The sequence below is a fragment of the Pelophylax lessonae genome (genome assembly GCF_965119305.1).
Source record: "Pelophylax lessonae genome assembly, chromosome: 1".
Classification (NCBI taxonomy): Eukaryota; Metazoa; Chordata; class Amphibia; order Anura; family Ranidae; genus Pelophylax; species Pelophylax lessonae.
Genome location: NC_138768.1, coordinates 505459215 through 505478530, shown reverse-complemented (window position 1 = coordinate 505478530; position 19316 = coordinate 505459215). Strand labels below are relative to the sequence as shown.

At 48.8% G+C, this 19316-nt stretch overlaps 1 protein-coding gene across 1 annotated transcript in view; it reads right to left on the bottom strand.

Moving 5' to 3' along the window:
* Nucleotides 1-2252: 2252 nt before the first annotated feature.
* The window catches only part of REXO1 (RNA exonuclease 1 homolog), a 420363-nt gene continuing 403299 nt past the window's right edge, over nt 2253-19316 (bottom strand). Inside the window, exon 16 of the mRNA XM_082243284.1 lies at nt 2253-2541. Within this exon, the coding sequence (XP_082099410.1) occupies nt 2453-2541 (89 nt within the window). The 3' untranslated portion in view covers nt 2253-2452. The remainder of the gene's footprint in view (nt 2542-19316) is intronic.

The window sequence follows — 19316 nt, the reverse complement described above, 5'->3', positions numbered from 1 at the left end:
GGTGAAGTGGAGGCCATAATGGACTGCAGAAAGAGGGGTAGACAAACCCAGTACCTCATCAAGTGGAAGGAGTATTCTGCAGAGGAAAATTCCTGTGAGCCTGCAAATAATGTACACGCTCCTAGACTGATCCGGGAGTTCCACAACAGACACTCAGAGAGACTGGCCCGTCTGGGCATCCGGAGGCTGTCCCTTGGGGGGGGGGGCACTGTCAGGGAAATGGCTATAGGAGAACTGGCAACATTGCCAGTAATAGAAATGGACGCTCCTGACTCAACTGACACAGCCCTCTGCTGGCCTGTCAGGGAAATGGCCATAGGAGAACTGGCAACATTGCCAGTAATAGAAATGGATGCTCCTGACTCAACTGACACAGCCCTCTGCTGGCCTGTCAGGGAAATGGCCTATAAAAGGTGGCCATAGGATCAGACTCATTGCTGGATTATTTCTCAGCTTCCTGTGCTTCCTGTTTCGATTTCCTGTTGTGACTTGGCTTGTTCCTGATTCCGTTTGATCTCCTGCTCCTGGTTTGACCCTTGGCTTCTCCCACTGACCTTGCTTCCATTACCTACCGTGTATGACCTCGGTTTGCTTCAAGACCTCGGCTATTCTGGTTGTCTCCTGTGCATGACCTCGGCTTGTACCACGGTTTCCGCTACCAGAGACTATTCCTTGGCACAAGGTAGCCCGGCTGCTTCAGAGCCTTGAAGACTCATACCCTGCTGCGATTCCAGCCTGTTCCAGTTCGCTCTCGGATTGCTCTGGTTCTACCTACCTGCCTGCAGCTGGTAACCCGTGCCACTTGGGGCGCCACACCCTTTGTACCATCTCCAGGGGTGTGCCGCACTGAGCCGCAAGGTGAGCCCTCTCAGCACCTCGGCCTCGGATCAGGTAACCCTGGCAATATCACTCTGTGTAATGAATCTATATAATATAGGAGTTTCACTTTTTGCAAAGAATTACTGAAATAAATTAACTTTTTAATGCCATTCTATTTTTTTGTTTGTTGCACCTGTATAGAATAAATGCTGAGTCATTCTTTATTAGCCAGTCTGCACAACATAACCTGCCTTCCACCTCTTTCGCTTGCCCCTGGTACCGGTCGCTTATTACAAAATAAAAGAAAGTAAATACTGCAATGACCCTGGGTTTGTGGTGGCATTGTTAATTTTGGTCTAATGCACACTGGGCATTTAGCCTCAATGCATGAGACTCCAGCTTTTAGGTGTGGGTCGAAGGTACAGGCGCACCACCACTGCTGCCAGCCTATCTATAAAACGCTGACAGTTACTGCATCTGGACAGGGAGGGACAGTGCACCGAGCAGTACTTACATTTAGTGTAGTATGCACCCAGGGACAGATGTTTGGAAAGCAAGCAGGTCATCCCCATTCAGCTGCAGCAGCTACCAGCCTCTCAGATTTTTGGTCATACACCTGCCAATTTACTGGGCAATTATGGAGCTTTTCATTAGCTTTTACCAAAGCAGTCTGTCAATCATGGCTTCATGATTAAAACTGTAGTGGAAATCTACTACCATTGCAAACTGTAGTGACAGCTGACATTTTCAAATAAAATCCACACCAGTTTAGATCAGTTGACTATTTGAACTGGGAAATGACCCAAATCCTATGGAGGTAAATGACAGTGACTAAAAGCCAAGGAAAAGCTTTACAGCTGCTAACAAAATTAACAAGTATGTGGCCAGTAATAGTAATTACAGTTAAACAAAGTATCACTGTACTTTAAGCTTCCAACGTACTCCGTAGCATGAAATTAAACCCCCACATTGCCGATCAATATTTCTGTGACAATAAGAAAAAATGTCAGAAGGGTAACAAACCTAGAATAAATTAGAAACTGGCTTGTGTAAGAGATTTTAATTCACATATAGATATGTAAAAGTTTTAGATTATAATCAGTACTTAACATATTTAAAATATATGTGATATAGAAGAGAATATGTTCAAACACTTCACTGGTTAACTTAACCAGTTTACTTCTGGTCCATGAATCCACAAAAAAAAAAAAAAATACTGTAATTTCAATACCACCTTTTGAGAAAAATGGCAAAAAATATCGATGGGTTGCATGGTAGTAATATAAATAAACAAATGCAAGTGCAGTTGTGTATACTTTTGTATAGATAACTAAGAATGCTAATAACTCCTCTTTCAAAGATTGTAACTTTAGGCATCTAGACATTTGGGACCTGCCAACAGAGAAAACGAGTTAACATGCATTTTTCAGATTTAACAAAACACTTTTCCCACACTCTGAAACCTTGGGCAGTTTAAATCACCTTTACAAAACTATTTTTTTTCTGAAGGTCAAAATAATACACAGTCTTCATATTTGTGAAGTAATCAGATGTGTTACACCTTCAAAATGTTTCAAGTTTGTGATATTTGCTTTAACATAGTTCAAACTTTCAACAATGGCGCTCCAATGAATCATCGTTTAACTTTAGCGTCTTCTTTTATACGCCAAAACATTAGTTCCATACAAGCGCGAGCGTCTTCACTGGAATCATGTCCTTCAACTGTCAAAAGAAAAAACAGAATTTTTGTAAAATCTTACCGTAAAATTCCTTTCTCTTACGTCCTCTGACAGTCGCCGCCCACTCATACATTCTTCACCAATGGGTATTGACCTCTTATCCACAGGAGCAAGCTAGGCATAAGACTTGTTAAAAACAAAGTAATTTACATAGACACACCTGTAGGGGGCTGTCCCACTGGTCCAATACCCCCCTGCTATCAGCATTCCCAACTCAGTTTGGTAGCAAGCAGTTAAAGTCCAAAAAACCCCAAAAGAGGGGGGGGGGGGGGCGACTGTCAGAGGACTCAGAGAAAGGAATTTTACGGTAAGATTTTCCAAAAATTATTTTTTCTCTTACGTCCTCTGACAGTCGCCGCCCACTCATACAGTCTTCACCAATGGGATGTCCCAAAGCAGTGTAGACATGAGGGGTGGGAAGCGCAACCGTCACAAAGGCAACGCAGCACCCAGGTCAGAGAAAGGAACCTTATCTGAACAGAAAGGTAAATCCTCTGGGTAACAGAAAAGCTCAACTGGAGCAAACAACCCAGGAAAGCAAATAAACAAGGAGGAAAAAAACCCCAACAGCCAGGGTTCTGCAAAACTAGGGCCCCCTTAAGGCACTGCCGCACACAGAACTTTGCGGCCAAAGGAGGCATCTGCTGACGCCAGAACATCAAGTTTGTAGAATTTTGAAAAGGTGTGCACTGACGACGGAAGGGCGGTACCGGTTCCCTAATCGAATAGGCCTGTACAATCGTCTGTCTGATCCATCTAGAAATGGTTGCCGCAGACGCAGCCATACCCTTCTGAGGTCCCTCAGGAAGGACAAAAAGAGAATCCGACTTTCTGAAGGATTCAGTGGACGACAGGTAGACTACATCTAAAGAATGCAAGGCACACTCCTTAGGATGCTTAGGGTTTGCACACAGCGAAGGTAAGAAAATATCCTTGTTAAGGTTAAAATCAGAAACCACCTTAGGAAGGAAAGATAGGTTAGGTCGCAAGACCACCTTATCCCTATGAACCACCAGGTAAGGGGAGCGGCAAGATAAGGCTGCCAACTACGACACTCTGTGAGCAGATGTGATAGCCACCAGAAAGGCAACCTTTCTCCTCAGCAGAGGCAGAGAAATTTCCCTGATGTTTTCAAAGGGAGGACGTTGCAAAACGGACAGGACCAAGTTTAAGTCGCAAGGAGGTAAAGGTGCTCTCCGAGGAGGAACCAAATGACGCACACCTTGAATAAAGGTGCGTATCAACGAATTAGACACCAAAGGGCGCTGAAAAGGATGGCCAGAGCAGATAACTGGCCCTTAATATTGGTCAGCACAAGACGCTGGTCCACACCAGATTGGAGGAAGGCTAACACCCTCACCACCAAAAAGGAGCGGGGATGGACGCCCCTGGATTCACACCAGGCAAAATAAACCTTCCAAGTACGGTAATAGATCTTACCAGATGAGGCCTTCCTAGCCTTGATCAGGGTAGGAATGACCGCCGACGAGAGACCCCGATCTCTCAAGAACCTGGCTTTCAACAGCCACGCCATTAAAGCCGGTAAAGCAGGATGGAAGATCGGCCCTTGAGACAGCAGATCGTCCCGTAAGGGGAGTCGCCAAGGAGGCTCGACAACCAGTTGTATGATGTCCGCTTACCAAGACCGGCGCGGCCAGTCTGGAGCCACCAGAATCACCAACTTAGGTTCCGAAACCAACCTGCGAAGGAACCTGGACAACAACTGAATTGGAGGAAAGGCATAAATCAGGTGATACTGATTCCAAGGCACCACCAGCGCATCCGAGGCTTCTGCCAGAGGGTCGCACGTTCTTGCCATGAACCTTCCCACCTTGTTGTTTAGCCGAGATGCGAACAGATCCACATCTGGGGTTCCCCATCTCGCACATAGCATCCGGAACACCTCCGGGTGTAGGGACCATTCCCCCTGGTCCAGGGTCTGGCGGCTCAGATAGTCGGCCTGCCAATTCTCCACACCCGGAATGTGAACCATCAAAATCGCCGGGACATGAGTCTCGGCCCAAGTCAGAATCTCGGTCACTTCCAGGGCCGCCCGGGCACTCCTCGTGCCCCCTTGGTAATTGATGTAGGCCACAGCCGTGGCGTTGTCCGTCTGCAACCGTACAGGTGATCCCGAAGCTGATCCGACCAACGGAACAAGCACAGCCTGATCGCTCGCAGTTCCAAGATGTTTATCGGCAGGGAGGACTCCTCCTCCAACCAAGTGCCCTGGGCAGACAGAATGCCCAGCACATCACCCCAGCCCGACAGGCTGGCATCTGTGGTGATCACCGTCCACAACAACAGGCAGAAGGATTTTCCCTCTGTCAGAGCCTGGGACTGAAGCCACCAGAGAAGAGCCACTCTGACAGGGTGGCTCAGAGATATCCTCCTTTCCAAGGATTGAGGAAGCCTGTCCCATCTGGCCAGGATCTCCTCTTGAAGAGATCGCATGTGGAACTGTGCAAACAGTATAGCCTTGAAGGCCGATACCATCAACCCCAGGGACAGCATGCAGGTCCAGAGTGATGAGGACTGGTTGTCCCTGAGGGACCTGACCTCATTCTGCAGAGTCCGGAGCATTTTTTCCGGCAGGAAAACTCTTGCTCAGGCAGAGTCCAGAACCATGCCCAGGTAAGGGAGAGGAACAGAAGGGGACAAGGTCGACTTCTGCACGTATATAGTCCACCCGTACTCCTGGAGCGTCTGAACGGTAGTTGACAGATCGCGTAATAGGCTCGGGCTGGCACTCGATCTTAACAGGAGATCGTCCAGATATCCCAAGACCGCAATCCCCTGCGCCCGCAACAGGGCCAGAACAGGGGCCAGCACTTTGGTAAACACCCTTGGAGCCGAAGCGAGAGTAACGCCACAAACTGATAGTGTTCCTCCGCGAATGCAAATCGGAGAAACCTCTGATGACCCTCGAATATGGGGATGTGTAAATACGCATCCTTGAGATCGATGGAAGCCAGGAAATCTCCCGGGCTTAAAGAGGCTTCCACCGAATGGAGGGATTCCATGCGGAACTTCTGAACCCGCACAAAGCGGTTCAGAGCTTTCAAGTCCAAAATCGGACGTACCTTGCCCTCCTTTCGAGGCACAGTGAACAGATTAGAGTAAAACCCCCGAAACCTTTCCCAATGAGGCACCGGGACAACCACCCCCTGGGCAAGGAGATCCTGAACTGCCCGATGAAGATCACGTAACCGATCTGGGGTCAAATGAAGATTTGAGGGAAAGAATCTGTCCGCTGGTCACGAAAGGAATTCGATCTTGTAACCCGATCGAATGATTTCCTGAACCCACCTGTCCGGAATTCGGAACAGCCATGGTTCTAGAAAACCCCGCAGACGTCCCCCCACCCCTGGAACAGATGAGGGCGTCCCTTCAGGTTGAGACGGCTGGACCCGCCGAGCCAGCGTGGCTTGGTTTCGGCTTGCCCGCCCAGGGCTTCTTCTGACCACCGTGGCCCTTAAAGGGTTTCCCCTTGTCCTGCACCTTGAAGGCATGAAAGGACCCCTGATTTGGTGGTCTGGGGCAGCAGAGTGCTCTTGCCCCCAGTGACCCCTTAAACCAATTCGTCCAGGGATTCCCCAAAGAGACGATTCCCCGCATAAGGAATGTTAGACACCGTCTTCCTGGAGGACTGGTCAGTCGGCCAGCTCTTCAGCCATACCAGACGACAGGTCAGCACCGCGACACCATATAGTCGTGCCACTAGAGGAGCCTCATCCAAGGCCGCGTCACACAGGTACAAAACCACCTGACGCATCTGATCCACCATCTCCACAGAAGTCGGAGGGGCGGAATCCGCCTCAAGAGTGCGTTTGAGCACCCTGGCTCAATCAGCCACAGTCTGAGGAACCATAACAGATGCAAAGATGGGTTTTAGCAAAGAACCCGCCACCGTATAAGCGTGGCGAGCCAAAGATTCCACCCGCCTATCTGTAGGGTCCCTAAACACCGGAGACTCCTCCGAGGGCATAAGAGTGGCCTTGTTCAATCTGGACACAGTATGATCCACTTTAGGGGACCCCGTCCAGCGCGACTCCGTAGGAGACGCGAAAGGGTAACGGAACCGAAACCGTTTTGGTACCACAAAAGGGCGTTTTAAATTACGCCACTGTTCGTTCACTGTTTCGTGAAACTCAGCGGGACAGGGAAAAACCTGTGCCGCCTTCTGGGTCCTGCGAGTCCCAAAGTTAGACTGCTTACCCGGCGGGTTGGGCTCATTCTCTAAATGTAGTGTTTCCTTAATAGAAGCAATAAGCGCAGACAGAGCAGCACGTTCTTTGGCCGTTTCAGGGGAAAAATCATCCCCATCATCCTCTTCCACCTCCCCATCAGAAGGAAAGGACTGAGACCCCTCAGGGGGGACACTGTCCAAGGCAACCATATCAGATTCAGAATCAGATGAAGGTGAAGGCCTAATACACTTTCTAGAAGCCTGTTCTGACATCAACAAGTCCACCTTGGACGCTAAAGTAACCAGTGCAGCAGCTAAAGAAGGAGAAGAATCAGGAGTACCTGATTCAGCAACCAAGGCTGGGGGAAATTTGCTGTCCTGGGACTCCATGACAAGTACAAGGACGCTGGCCCTTTAAGACGCAATCGCGGCACCCACCGCAATGTACTGCAAGTCAAAGTATCCCGCTGAGAGAGGAAAGACACAGAAAGCAGAGGAATATCCCCAAAAACAGCAAAAAAAGACCCCCAGGAGTGTTACCACGCTGCTCCACGATCTCTCTTCATGCAGAAAAGGAAGTGATGTCACACCGATAGAGGAAAAACAAGATTTGGCCTATGCAGAAGAATGGGAGGCTCCGGGAAAATGGCCGCCGAACATGTGTAAAAAGGAAGCACCTTGCCACACACAAGATGGGGCCCGAAGGCGCCAAAACACTACAGAGAGGAGCTGCAGAAGTGCCCACAGTGAGGCCCAAGCAGCTACCCACACCTAAAATGGCAGTCCCGTGGTTTTTACACCGCAGCGGTCCACCGCACCATGACTGTACCCCCAAAAACACTAAACAGTGCGGACAGGGTTAGGGACCCCCACACAGCACAACATGCTCAGAAGCCCCCGCAGGGACCGGGAGGGTGCGAGCCCCGGACACAGACATGGGGGGAGACAGACACACAGAATGTAATCCCCAGGCAGAGGCCCCACACAGAGTAATACTTACCGCTGCACAGGGCAGGGGAGCCTCCAGAGCACGGGAATCCCCCACCCCAGATGGCGGGGGGGCCAGCAGCCAAGAAGAGGACTCGTCTCACAGTCAGAACTGCATGTTGAGGCATCCCAGCGAGGTAGCCACCTCTCAGGTTTGCTAGGCCAGGGCGCACACATATCCTGCTAAACGCTCGATGGCGGGCTGGGATTCCCTAAGATCCTCTGTCCTGAAATGTCAGGACGACCAGTCCGATTCCCAGCTCCGCAAACGTCATAGTCTTCCGGAGAACCGACTAACTAAGCGCATAACAAATAAAAAGCTAGTAGTGCAAAGAAAAACACATTGCAGAAAATAAAGTATTAAAATAGAAGAAAGGCGGAGATCGTAGCCCCAGCACAGGGATAGCCTATCTTACTCCTTAACTAGGCAGAAGACAAAATGAGTTGGGAATGCTGATAGCAGGGTGGTATTGGACCAGTGGGACAGCCCCCTACAGGAGTGTCTATGTAAATACTTTGTTTTTAACAAGTCTTATGCCTAGCTTGCTCCTGTGGATAAGAGGTCAATACCCATTGGTGAAGACTGTATGAGTGGGCGGCGACTGTCAGAGGACGTAAGAGAAAAAAAAGACCAATGATGTGAGCTTAAAATAAAAGTGGCACAGGGGAAGCAATATTTTCTCACACATACACATAGCCAATGTTCAAACTGGTTATCCACAGAATGTCACTGAATATTTTGTTACCTGAAAAGGCAGCTTTATATTAAAGTGTAAGTTCACCTTAACCAAAAAGTACACCGTGGGTATAGCACAATAGTGTGCTAACTTCCAACCAGAGTTCCATTTTGTCTAAAGAATGTAGTCCAAAACCACATTTAAAGAAGCCTTCTTAAAATCCTTTGCAGCCTCCTATGGCTCAGTTCTGAGCAACTGTAGGGATGGAGCAGTCATTGGGACCAGTGCCCCCTAGTGCCACAGGAGGCACCATCTTGGTCTTTTGGGCCACATAAGCACACTGAATACTCCCTCGTCGTAAAATCTGAGCTCATCATAGGCAACAGGAGAGTGCGCACACTGTACACGTGCAGCACTCCCTCACATGGCACTAGTACAGCCTATCTAATGGCTGCCTGTACCTACAATACCTACCTACAATGGTGCCATTACAGACTACAGAGAATTTTAAGAAGGCGTCTTTAAAGTTTAGTTTTGGACCACATTCTTTAACCACTTGTCTACTGTGGCAATTTTTTACTGGAAATTATCTTAACCCCTTGAAGACTAAGCCTTTTTCTGACACTTGCTGGTTACAAGTTCAAATCAGTATTTTTTTCCAGAAAATTACTTTGAACCCCCAAACGTTATATATTTTTTAATACAGACCCTAGAGAATAAAATGGCGTTCCTTGCAATATTTTATGTCACACTGTATTTGAGCCGTGTTTTTTTAAAAAAAATAAATACACTTATGAAAAAAAACAAAAAAACAACAGGTTACCCCAATTTTTTTTTTGCCTGATATGAAAAATGATGTTACGCCGAGTAAATAGATACCTAACATGTCATGCTTTAAAATTGCACACACTTGTGGAATGGAAAAACTCTGGTACTTAAAAATCTCCATAGGCGACGCTTTAAAAAGACGACGCTTTAAAAAATTAAAACTGTTACCAGTTGAGAGTTACAGAGGAGATCTAGTGCTAGAATTATTGCTCTCGTTTTAATGTGTGGTTTGTTTGGTTACATTTGTGGGCACCACTCACGTATGCGTTTACTTCTGTACGTGAGCATGGAGGAATGGGGTGCTTTAATTTTTTTTTTTTTTTAATCACTTTTATTGCAGTCACAAGGAATGTAAACATCCCTTGTGACAGCAATAGCCACGTGTCCTGTATTTATATATTTTTCTATAAGACCCCAAGTTTGGATGTTTTGAATACTGACATTTTTTCAGATTTTTGACACTGCCAGGTCCGTACGACATACTGACCTACAGCACTGCAGCTGGCTCTAATTCCTTTCCCTGCTATAAGCTCATGGTCACTTCAATGACCATGAACTTATATAATTGTTCAGCAGAGTCTGCTGAACAATTCTGTTATAACTTGCCCCCCCCCCCATGCCGCTGCTCCCTGTCACCTAAAACAACTCCCCCCCACCCCCCCTCACGATCCGGCAGCATCTCTCCCTTTCCCTCCCGCCACCTGAAGCTGCTGACCGTCACTGTGTCCAGCCAGCTGTCATGCTGAGGGGGGGGGGGGGGGGGGTGGAGGAGAGTGGTGCTGGGGCGGCTTTCTAAACATGTTTTTTCAGCCCCCCTCCCTGTAGTGCAGTGGACCGAGGCAGCCATCACTACCGATGGCTCCTGTGTCCACTGACAGCTCAGCTGATCATAGTTAACTGAGTATTACTATGTGTCAGACTGACAGTTTATGAATGGATAAGGAGTCTCTATACAGACGCCTTATTCATTCATACAAAGTGCTGCAGAGAAAGGGACTTTAACCACTTTCAGACCGGAGGATTTGGCTGCTCAAAGACCAGGACCTATTTTCGGCACTGCGTGACTTTAACGGACAATTGCGCGGTCGTGCGACGATGTACCCAAACGAAACTGACGTCCTTTTTTTCCCACAAACAGGGCTTTCTTTTTGTGGTATTTGATCACCTGTGCGATTTTTATTTTTTTGAGCTATAAACAAAAAATTTTGAAAAAATAACAATATTTTTCAAATTATGTTATATGAAATTCTCAAAAAAAAAAAAAAAGTTTTAGGCCAATTAGTTTTCCACTACATATGTTTGGTAAAAAAAAAAAAAAAATGGCAATAAGCATATTTTGATTGGTTTGCGCAAAAGTTATTGTGTTTACTAACTACGGGAAAGATTTATGGCTTTTTTATTGTTTTGTTTTTTTTTACTAGTAATGGCGGCGATCTGCGATTTTTTTTGCGGGACTGCGACATTGCGGCGGACAGATCGGACCCCTAACTGCCATTTTTGACACTTTTGGGGTACCAATGACATTATTACAGTAATCAGTGCTAAAAATATGCACTGTTACTGTAAAAATGACACTGGCAGGGAAGGGGTTAACTGTACTGGTGATCAAGGGGTTAAATGTGTCCCTAGGAGCGTGATTCTAACTGTCAGGGGGCGTGGCTTGTGAAGTAATCACAGAGATATGCGATCCTATATAGCAGGATCACATAGCCTCTGTGATCACTTCAGGGAGAATGACAGACAGCTGTGTTTACATCAGCTGTCTGTCTTTCTCCCTCAGCTGCGGGAGATCGCGAGTGGCTGGCGGCCATCAGAGCCGCTGGTCACACACGCTGGCACCCCCGGCGTGCCCCCCCCTTGAGTCTCCTGAGCGAGCGACGTAGTACTACGTTGCTTTGCCCAGGAGTGGCTGCCTGCGGCAGTAAAACTGCAGTGGGTGGTCGTTAAGTGGTTAAATCCCATTCTCTGTCTCTCTCTCTCTCAAAAAAAAAGGAGATATGGGGGTCTGTTTAGACCTCTGATATCTCACCAATGACCCCCCCCCCCCCCGCCCAAAAAAAAAGTAGAAAAACAAAAAAAACATGGAGAGAACTCTGTCAAGCAGATCCGCCTGCTAAGTGAGAGATTTCTCTGCTGATCCCCGCTAAGCAGGTGGATGACAGGTCCCTGTCCGCTCAGCTGATGCAGCGCGCACACGGACACATTCCACTATTCTCTATGGGGCGGTCAGATGGAAACGGGCCATCTGTTCATTTCTATTCGCTCCAATCTGCTAGATAGATGGGGAATGGGATCCCCCAACCGTCTGTTTTTAGTGGACCGGATCAGATGCAGGTGATCCGATCAACAATTTACGCCCTTAGAAAGCTTGAAGGCAGCGATTGGATTTCGGGGTCCTGTACGCGGCTAGACTGCCAAAAAGTCTCACACATGGGGTATCCCCGTACTCAGGAGAAGCAGCAGAATGTATTTTGGGGTGTAACTCAACATAGACCCATAGCATGTGAGAGCAATAATAGAATTTTTTAAGAACTTACTGTAAAATAATTTTCTCTGAGTCCTCTGACTGTCGCCGTCGATCCATATAAGCCTCCACTATTGGGTAATAGCGCCCTCTGCAGGAGTAAGCTAGGCAGATAGAAATGTTAATACAAAACTTTTCTATACTTAGACACACCTCTAGGGGGCCGTCTCCAGCCATTATCCCTGATCCAGTCACAACTGGTCCTCAGTTTGTAGCAAGCAGTACTAGAAGGCAATAACCCCCAGATCCAAAAAACAGGGTCAGGGGCGGCGACTGTTAGAGGACTAAGAGAAAATAATTTTACCGTAAGTTCTTACAAAAATTCTATTTTCTCTTACATCCTCTGACAGTCACCGCCGATCCATATAAGCCTTCACTATTGGGACTTCCCAAAGCAGTGCAGGTGTGAGGGGTGGGAAGACGCAACCAACTGAAAAGGTAACGAAAAACACAACAAGGAAGAGACAGAAAAAAAAATATGTCTCTGCAAACAACTGCCGCACCTCAAAACTTTGCGGCCAAGGGAAGCATCCGAGGATGCCAAAACATAAATTCTGTAAAATTGTGTGAAAGAGTGCACAGACGACCAGGTCGCCGCTTTGCACAAATGAGCCAGAGAAGCCTGATGGCGAAAAACCCAAGGGACGCTGACGGCTCCAGTAGAAAAGGCCCTTACAGGGAAAGGAGGAACCTGACCATCGATGGAAGAGGCCTGAAACAAAAAACGTCAGTCTAATCCACAGAGAAAAGGTAGCCGCAGACGCGGCCGAGCCCTTCCGAGGTCCCTCAGGAAGAACAAACAGGGAATCAGACTGCCGAACAGATGCCGCGGTAGCCAGGAAAACCCTGACCGCCCTGACCACATCCAAGGAATGCAAAGCCATCTCCTGGAGATGCTCGGGCTTCTCACAAGCGAAGGCAGCAAAATATCCTCGTGGAGGTGAAATGAAGAAACCACCTTGGGAAAAAAAGACTGAGTGGGTCGCAGAACCACTTCCTCCCTATGAAACACCAGATAAGGAGAAGGGCAAGACAAAGCCACCAATGCAGACACTCTGCGAGCAGACGTGATAGCCACCAGAACTGTGTGGGACAATACAGGCAGAGGAAAAACTCTGATGTTCTCAAAGGGAGGTAGTTGTAACACGAACAACACAAAATTCAGGCCCCGGGGAGGCAAGGGAGCCTTCCTCGGAGGAGCCAGACGCCGCACCCTTATGAGGAAAGTGCGAGGCAAAGAATACGATGCCAAGGGATGTGGAAAAAGATGGGCAAAGCCGACAACTGACCCTTGATAGCGTTCAGCGCCAAACGCTGATCCACTCCTTTCTGCAGGAAGGACAAAAACTTTTGCCACCGAGAAGGAGCATGAAGGATGGAACGCATGCGATCCGCACCAGGCATATACACTTTCCAGGTGCGATGAGAAATCTTCCTCGAGGTAACTTTACGAGCCTTCAATAATGTAGGGATGACCACCTGTGAAAGACCCCTACCCCTCAAGACCTGGATTCCTACAGCCAGACACTGCAAAGCAGGAAGGAAGATCGGCCCTTGAGAGAGAAAATAGTCAGGGAGGCCCGACGACCATCTGAACGATGGCCCCGTACCTGGACCGACGTGGCCAGTCTGGGGCCACCAGAAAGACCGACATCCGTTCCAACGCCAACCTGAGGAAGAACCTGGACAACAGTTGAACCAGAGGGAAGGCATACAACAGCTGATACTGGTGCCAAAGGCACCCCTAACGCATTTGTGGCGTCCGCCAGAGGATCGCAAGGTCTGGCCACGAACTTCCCAACCCCATTGTAGAGATGGGGTGTGAACAGATTCAGGTCCGGAGTCCCCCACCAGACACACAGGAGGCGAAACACCTCTGGATGCAGGGACCAGACTCCCTGGTCCAAGGTCAGGCAACTCAGACAGTCCACCTGCCAATTTTCCACCCCCGGAATGGGAAAAGCCAAATGCGCAGGAATGCGCAATTTGGCCCAAGAGAGGAGCACGGCCACTTCCTCGGCCGGCCGGGCACTCTTGGTGCCCCCTTGGTGATTGATATAAGCTACAGCCATGGCGTAATCTGTCCGTACTGGAACCGGACACCCCTGAAGTTGAGATAACCAACGGAAACAGACAAAGCCTGATCGCGCGTAGCTCCAAGAAGTGTAACAGCAAAGAGGCTCCCACCGCCGACCACAACCCCCGGGCACAAGGCGTGCCCAGGACTTCTCCCCAGCCCGACAGGCTGGCATCCGTGGTGAACACTGTCCACAACAGAGGCCAAAAGGACTGGCCCTGTGTCAGGGTCGGCGACCGGAGCCACCACAAAGGATCCGACCGCAGCCGATGGAACAGATAAACTACTTGTCCAATGACCGAGGCGTCCTGCCTCACCCGGCCACCTGGACGGCTGCGAAAGCCAAAACCATAAGACCCAGAGACTGCACATAGGTCCGCAAGTAGGGGGGATCCTCATCCCTGAGGGATCTGATCTCGTCCCTCAGGAGCCAGGGCTAGCCCACTGTTAGAAAAAACTTTTTAAGCACATATGCATTTCAATTATAGCACTAGTGTCTGGGTCCAATCTGCATCTGAGTAGTCGACTGGTGCCTCTCATCCATCTGATAGTCTGTTAGTGGACTCCAGAATTACAATTTCATTTTCAGTTCTGAAGCACTGGGTTTGACTAGATGGTAGTTTACTACATGATGTCCATGACCCTCTGTATTATTGGTGTAGCTTCATTGGTTATTTATTATACCAGGTAACATTACCTAATTGTGGCATGCCGACCAGCAGACCCATGAGCTAGCAGCATCCAGAAATTCCGTTCTGGAATGTATGCAGCTTACTCTGGTCCCTGCTGGTCAGATCTTCCGGAGTGTGTGTGAGGCTGGCCTTGTGAGTGTGAGTCATTGTTTTTTATGTGTCTTGTGTGTTGTTAGTAATATTTTTGTACCTGTCAAATTTTGCATACTGTTCCCCAACGTTGGGGTAATTTTTAGACTATGTGTCATTTGATCCTCAAAGTTTTTTTGAAAATTTACACTTAGTTAGTCTGAGCATCCCTTCTTGCAGCCGTTCCTAGAGGCACTCTTTGGCCCCTATCATTGTCTATTTTATAGCATTATCTTGGCTGCCGTGGCTCCCCACTTATCAATTGAGACTTTTTGGAACACCAGGGGGTCTCTTGACGGGTCTGTGCCCAGTATTGACAGGACACAGAAGTCTCTATTCTGGGTGCCCTTCTTACTCTGCCTTAATCAACTCAGCCCGAGTGTTCCCAAAAGGACGACTCACCAACAAGGAACATCAGACACCGTCTGTCTGGAAGCGTGGTCAGCCGACCAGCTTTTGTGGCAAAAAAGGTGGCGATTTGCGACCCCGACCGCAGACAACCAAGCCTCGTCCAAGACCGCGTCACACAGGTACATCCCCGTTCAGATAACCCAAACCACCAAGTCAAGGGTAGTCGGATAGGTCGACTCCACCACCAGGGTGCACTGAAGCACCTTGGCCCATGCCGCGAGAGCCTTAGAGGCCAGCACCGCGGCAAACACAGGTGTAAACAAGAAAGTGCCGCAACGCGCCTATCAGCAGAATCTGTGAACTGGCATCGAGGTGGATTTAGTGAGCCCAGAGACAGTGTGGTCCACGTACGGGGACACCGTCCAACGTTTGATCACGGCCTCCTAAAAAGAGATAGCAGTGGGAAAATATGCTCAGGCACCACCAGCATATATGTAATGCAATGTCACCGGTCATGCACAAGTTTGCGAAAATTCACAGGGCAGGGAAACCTGACCCGACGTCCGGGCAATTCAGAACCCGAAAGCAGCCCTTGTACTTGACTGAGAGGACTCATCATCAAGATGGAGAGTTTCCGTAAATGGCGCTGAGGATAGCTTATGGCAGCGCGTCCCCGTGTTACCGAGTGGGAAGAGTCTTCCACCCCCTCCTCCTCATAAGCGGAGGACATGGACCCCACAGGAGGGACATGGTCTGTGGCAACCATTCAGGCTTGGAGTCCGAGGACTGGGAGGGCACAGGCCGTTAACTGTTTAAAAACATTTTTTTTTTTTTTTTTTAAAGAGCAGATCCACCATGGATGCAAAAAAGTGCAAGAGCAGCAGAAAACGGAGACCAGGGAAGAGGCTTCAGGAATACCCGAAGCCTCCACCAGGCCTGCGGGGGAAATTTTTGGTCTGGGAGTCCAGATAAAATAAATGGGGCGCTGGCCCTTTAAATCGGCGGTTACCGCGGAACCCCACCGCAGCCTGCATTGTTTGTAAGAGCTCCTTCAGAAAATACAAAATCCACAAAAAATAACAATTTTGGCAGAAAAATGTCTTTGGCATTAGTAAAAATCCTCCCACAGTTTCATAAACTGTCACAGACTGCTCTGAGGTAAAATGGAGGGAAAGAGAGGAAGTGACCTCACGCCCTTAGAAGCCTAGCCCAGGAGCCACAATAAAATGGTGCCTAATGAAACTATGTAAAAAGGCACCAGCAAGATGGCCGCTTGCCCTTACTAGGCATGTGCCCTTACCTAAGATGGCGCCCGATCAGCAGCAAGGCAGTATACATGACATGGCTGCTGCCCACACACAGAGCCCAGTGACCTGCCCTCACCTAAAATGGCGGCTGAGCTAAAACGGCACCAAACTAAGCGTACACACGCGGTCTGACCACCACAGGGGACCCTAGGAAGACCCCACACCGCTATGGAGCCCCTCCCAAAACCCCCCAGGTACCACAAGTACCTCACACAGCGCCCTCAGCAGGGCCAGGGTGGGAGGGAGGCAAATAACACCAAGCCAGCCAGACGGTGGATACCACAGAGACCACCAACCCTGCCATCCCCTAAGAATGGGCCCACAAACCCCCCAAAAGTCCCCAGGGACAAGGGGGTAGCTGTACATACCAATCCAGGGAAGCGGGCACCGCTCTGATACGGGAGACCTCCCACCCTAAGTGAGGGTCCCGTCAGCCAAGGAGGGATGCTGGCAACACGCGGGCCTTCCGGGTTGAGACACCCTCAGCGAAGATGCAGCTCTGCAGGCTCATCCCCATTCCGAGGGGCACTGTTGTTGCGAGGCCTGGGCGCACCAGTAACCTGCGATGCTCGTTGGCAGGCTGGGACTCCATAAGGATCTATATTACCCAGTGCGAGGCACAGCTCTGCAGCCGCTTGTAGTCCTCCAGGAAAAAGTCCCTGACTAACTAGTGATAGTGAGAGAAATAAAAACCTATTTTCAGAAGAAAAATACATATTGTCAGAAAAAAACAGAAAAACCGAGACACTAGGTCCCAGCTAGAAAAGCTAGCCTACTCCTAAGCTAGGCAGCAAAAAATGGAGGACGAGTTGTGACTGGATCAGGGATAATGGCTGAGGAGGGCCCCCTAAAGGTGTGTCTAAGTATAGAAAAGTTTTGTATTACCATTTCTATCTGCCTAGCTTACTCCTGCAGAGGGCACCATTACCCAATAGTGAAGGCTTATATGGATCGGCGGCGACTGTCAGAGGACGTAAGAGAAAACTGGATTTTTGCAAGAACTTACCGTAAAATCCTTTTTTCTGAAGTTCGACAGACGCAGCTCCATCTAGTCAGAGACCATAGGGTTATGCTCCTCCTATCAGGAATAGGCACTAGGCAGGAAAAAAAGCTTCACCACACCTACGAGGGCTGTTCCTGCAGGCATAACCCCAAACACCCTGCTATCATCAAACAGTTTAGTAGCAAGCAGTGTTTAGAATAGAAAAAACCCATTCACTCAGAAGTAGAGGGGCGGGTGCTGCGTCTGTCTAACTTCAGAGAAAAGGATTTTACGGTAATCTCTTACAAAAATCCAGTTTTCTCTATCGTTCATCGACAGACGCAGCTCCATCTAGTCAGGGACTATAGGGATGTCCCAAAACAGTATATTCATGAGGGGCCGGAAGACAACGCAAACGGAAATGTAACTCCCCAAAGACTAAAACTTAGCCAAGCAGGTAACATGGAGCTCAACCAAGAACAACTGGAGCTCACCCTGAAAACACAATACAACCTCAAAGAGGAAAAAAAAACAGTTCTCTTTAAACAGCAGCCTGCAAAACCTTGCGGCCAAAGGAAGCATTCGAAGATGCTAACACATCTACTTTATAGAATTTTGTAAACTTATGCACAGACGACCAAGTTGCCGCCTAGCAGTCTTGCAGCACTGACGCCTGATAGCCAAAAGCCCAAGAGGCACCCAGCGCTCTTGTAGAATGTGCCTGCACCGGAAAAGGAGGAACCCGACCCTTAGTGAACAAGCCTGAACTACCGTCTGCCTGACCCAGATGGATATGGTTGCTGCAGATGCAGCCAATCCCTTACGAGATTTTTATCCCTTTGGTGAGGATAAAAAGAGCGTCTGATTTTCTAAAAGAGTCAGTGGTCTCCAGATAGACCCTGATCGCTTGAACCACATCGAAAGAGTGCAACACAAATTCCTTAGAATGTTTGGGCTTAGGGAAGAGTAAAGGCAACACAATGTCTTCATTCAGTTGAAAATCAGAAACAACCTTAGGAAGAAACGACAGATTAGGTCGAAGTACCACTTTATCCCTGTGTATCACCAGATAAGGTGAGTGGCAGGACAACGCCACCAGTTCAGATACTCCACGAGCGGAAGTGATAGCCACCAAGAAGGCAACCTTCTGGGACAACGAAAGCAGAGTAATCTCCTGAATGTTCTCAAAAGGAGGCTTTTGAAGAACAGATAATACCAGATTGAGGTCCCACTGAGGTAGCGGGGACCTTCTCGGGGGAGCCATACGGCGCACTCCCTGTATAAAGGTAAGAACTAAAGCATGCGTAGCTAACGGGCGTTGGAAATATATAGCCAAAGCTGACACTTGGCCTTTGATAGTGCCCAAAGCCAACCGCTGTTCAACTCCTTTCTGCAGAAAGGCCAAGACCCTAGCTATCGAAAACAAACGAGGGTGCACCTTCAGTGATTCACACCATGTAATATACGAATTCCACGTACAATGATATATCTTCTTAGAAGTCGACTTCCTAGCCTTCAACAGCGTAGGAATCACAGTCAGAAAGACCTCTCTCTCTCTCAACACCTGGCTTTCAACAGCCATGCCGTTAAAGCCTGCGACTGTAAAGCAGGATGGAAGATTGGGCCTTGAGAAAACAGATCTTCCCTGAGAGGAAGTCTCCAAGGAGCATCGGCGACCAACCTTACTAGGTCTGCGTACCAAGACCGGCGAGGCCAGTCCGGAGCCACCTGAATGGCCGGAATCCCTTCGACCTCTATCCTGCACAGAAGCCTCGGCAGGAGTTTCAAGGGAGGAAAGGCATATATTAGCCGATACTGACCCCAAGGGGCCACCAGAGCGCCCTTTGGCCTCGGCCAGAGAATCTCAAGACCCGGCTACGAATCTCTCAACCTTCTTGTTGAGGGTGAGAAGCAAACAGATCTACCTCGGGAGTCCTCCACCAAAAACACAGGAGATGAAACACCTCTGGGTGCAGGGACCACTCCCTTTGATCCAACAGCTGACGACTGAGGAA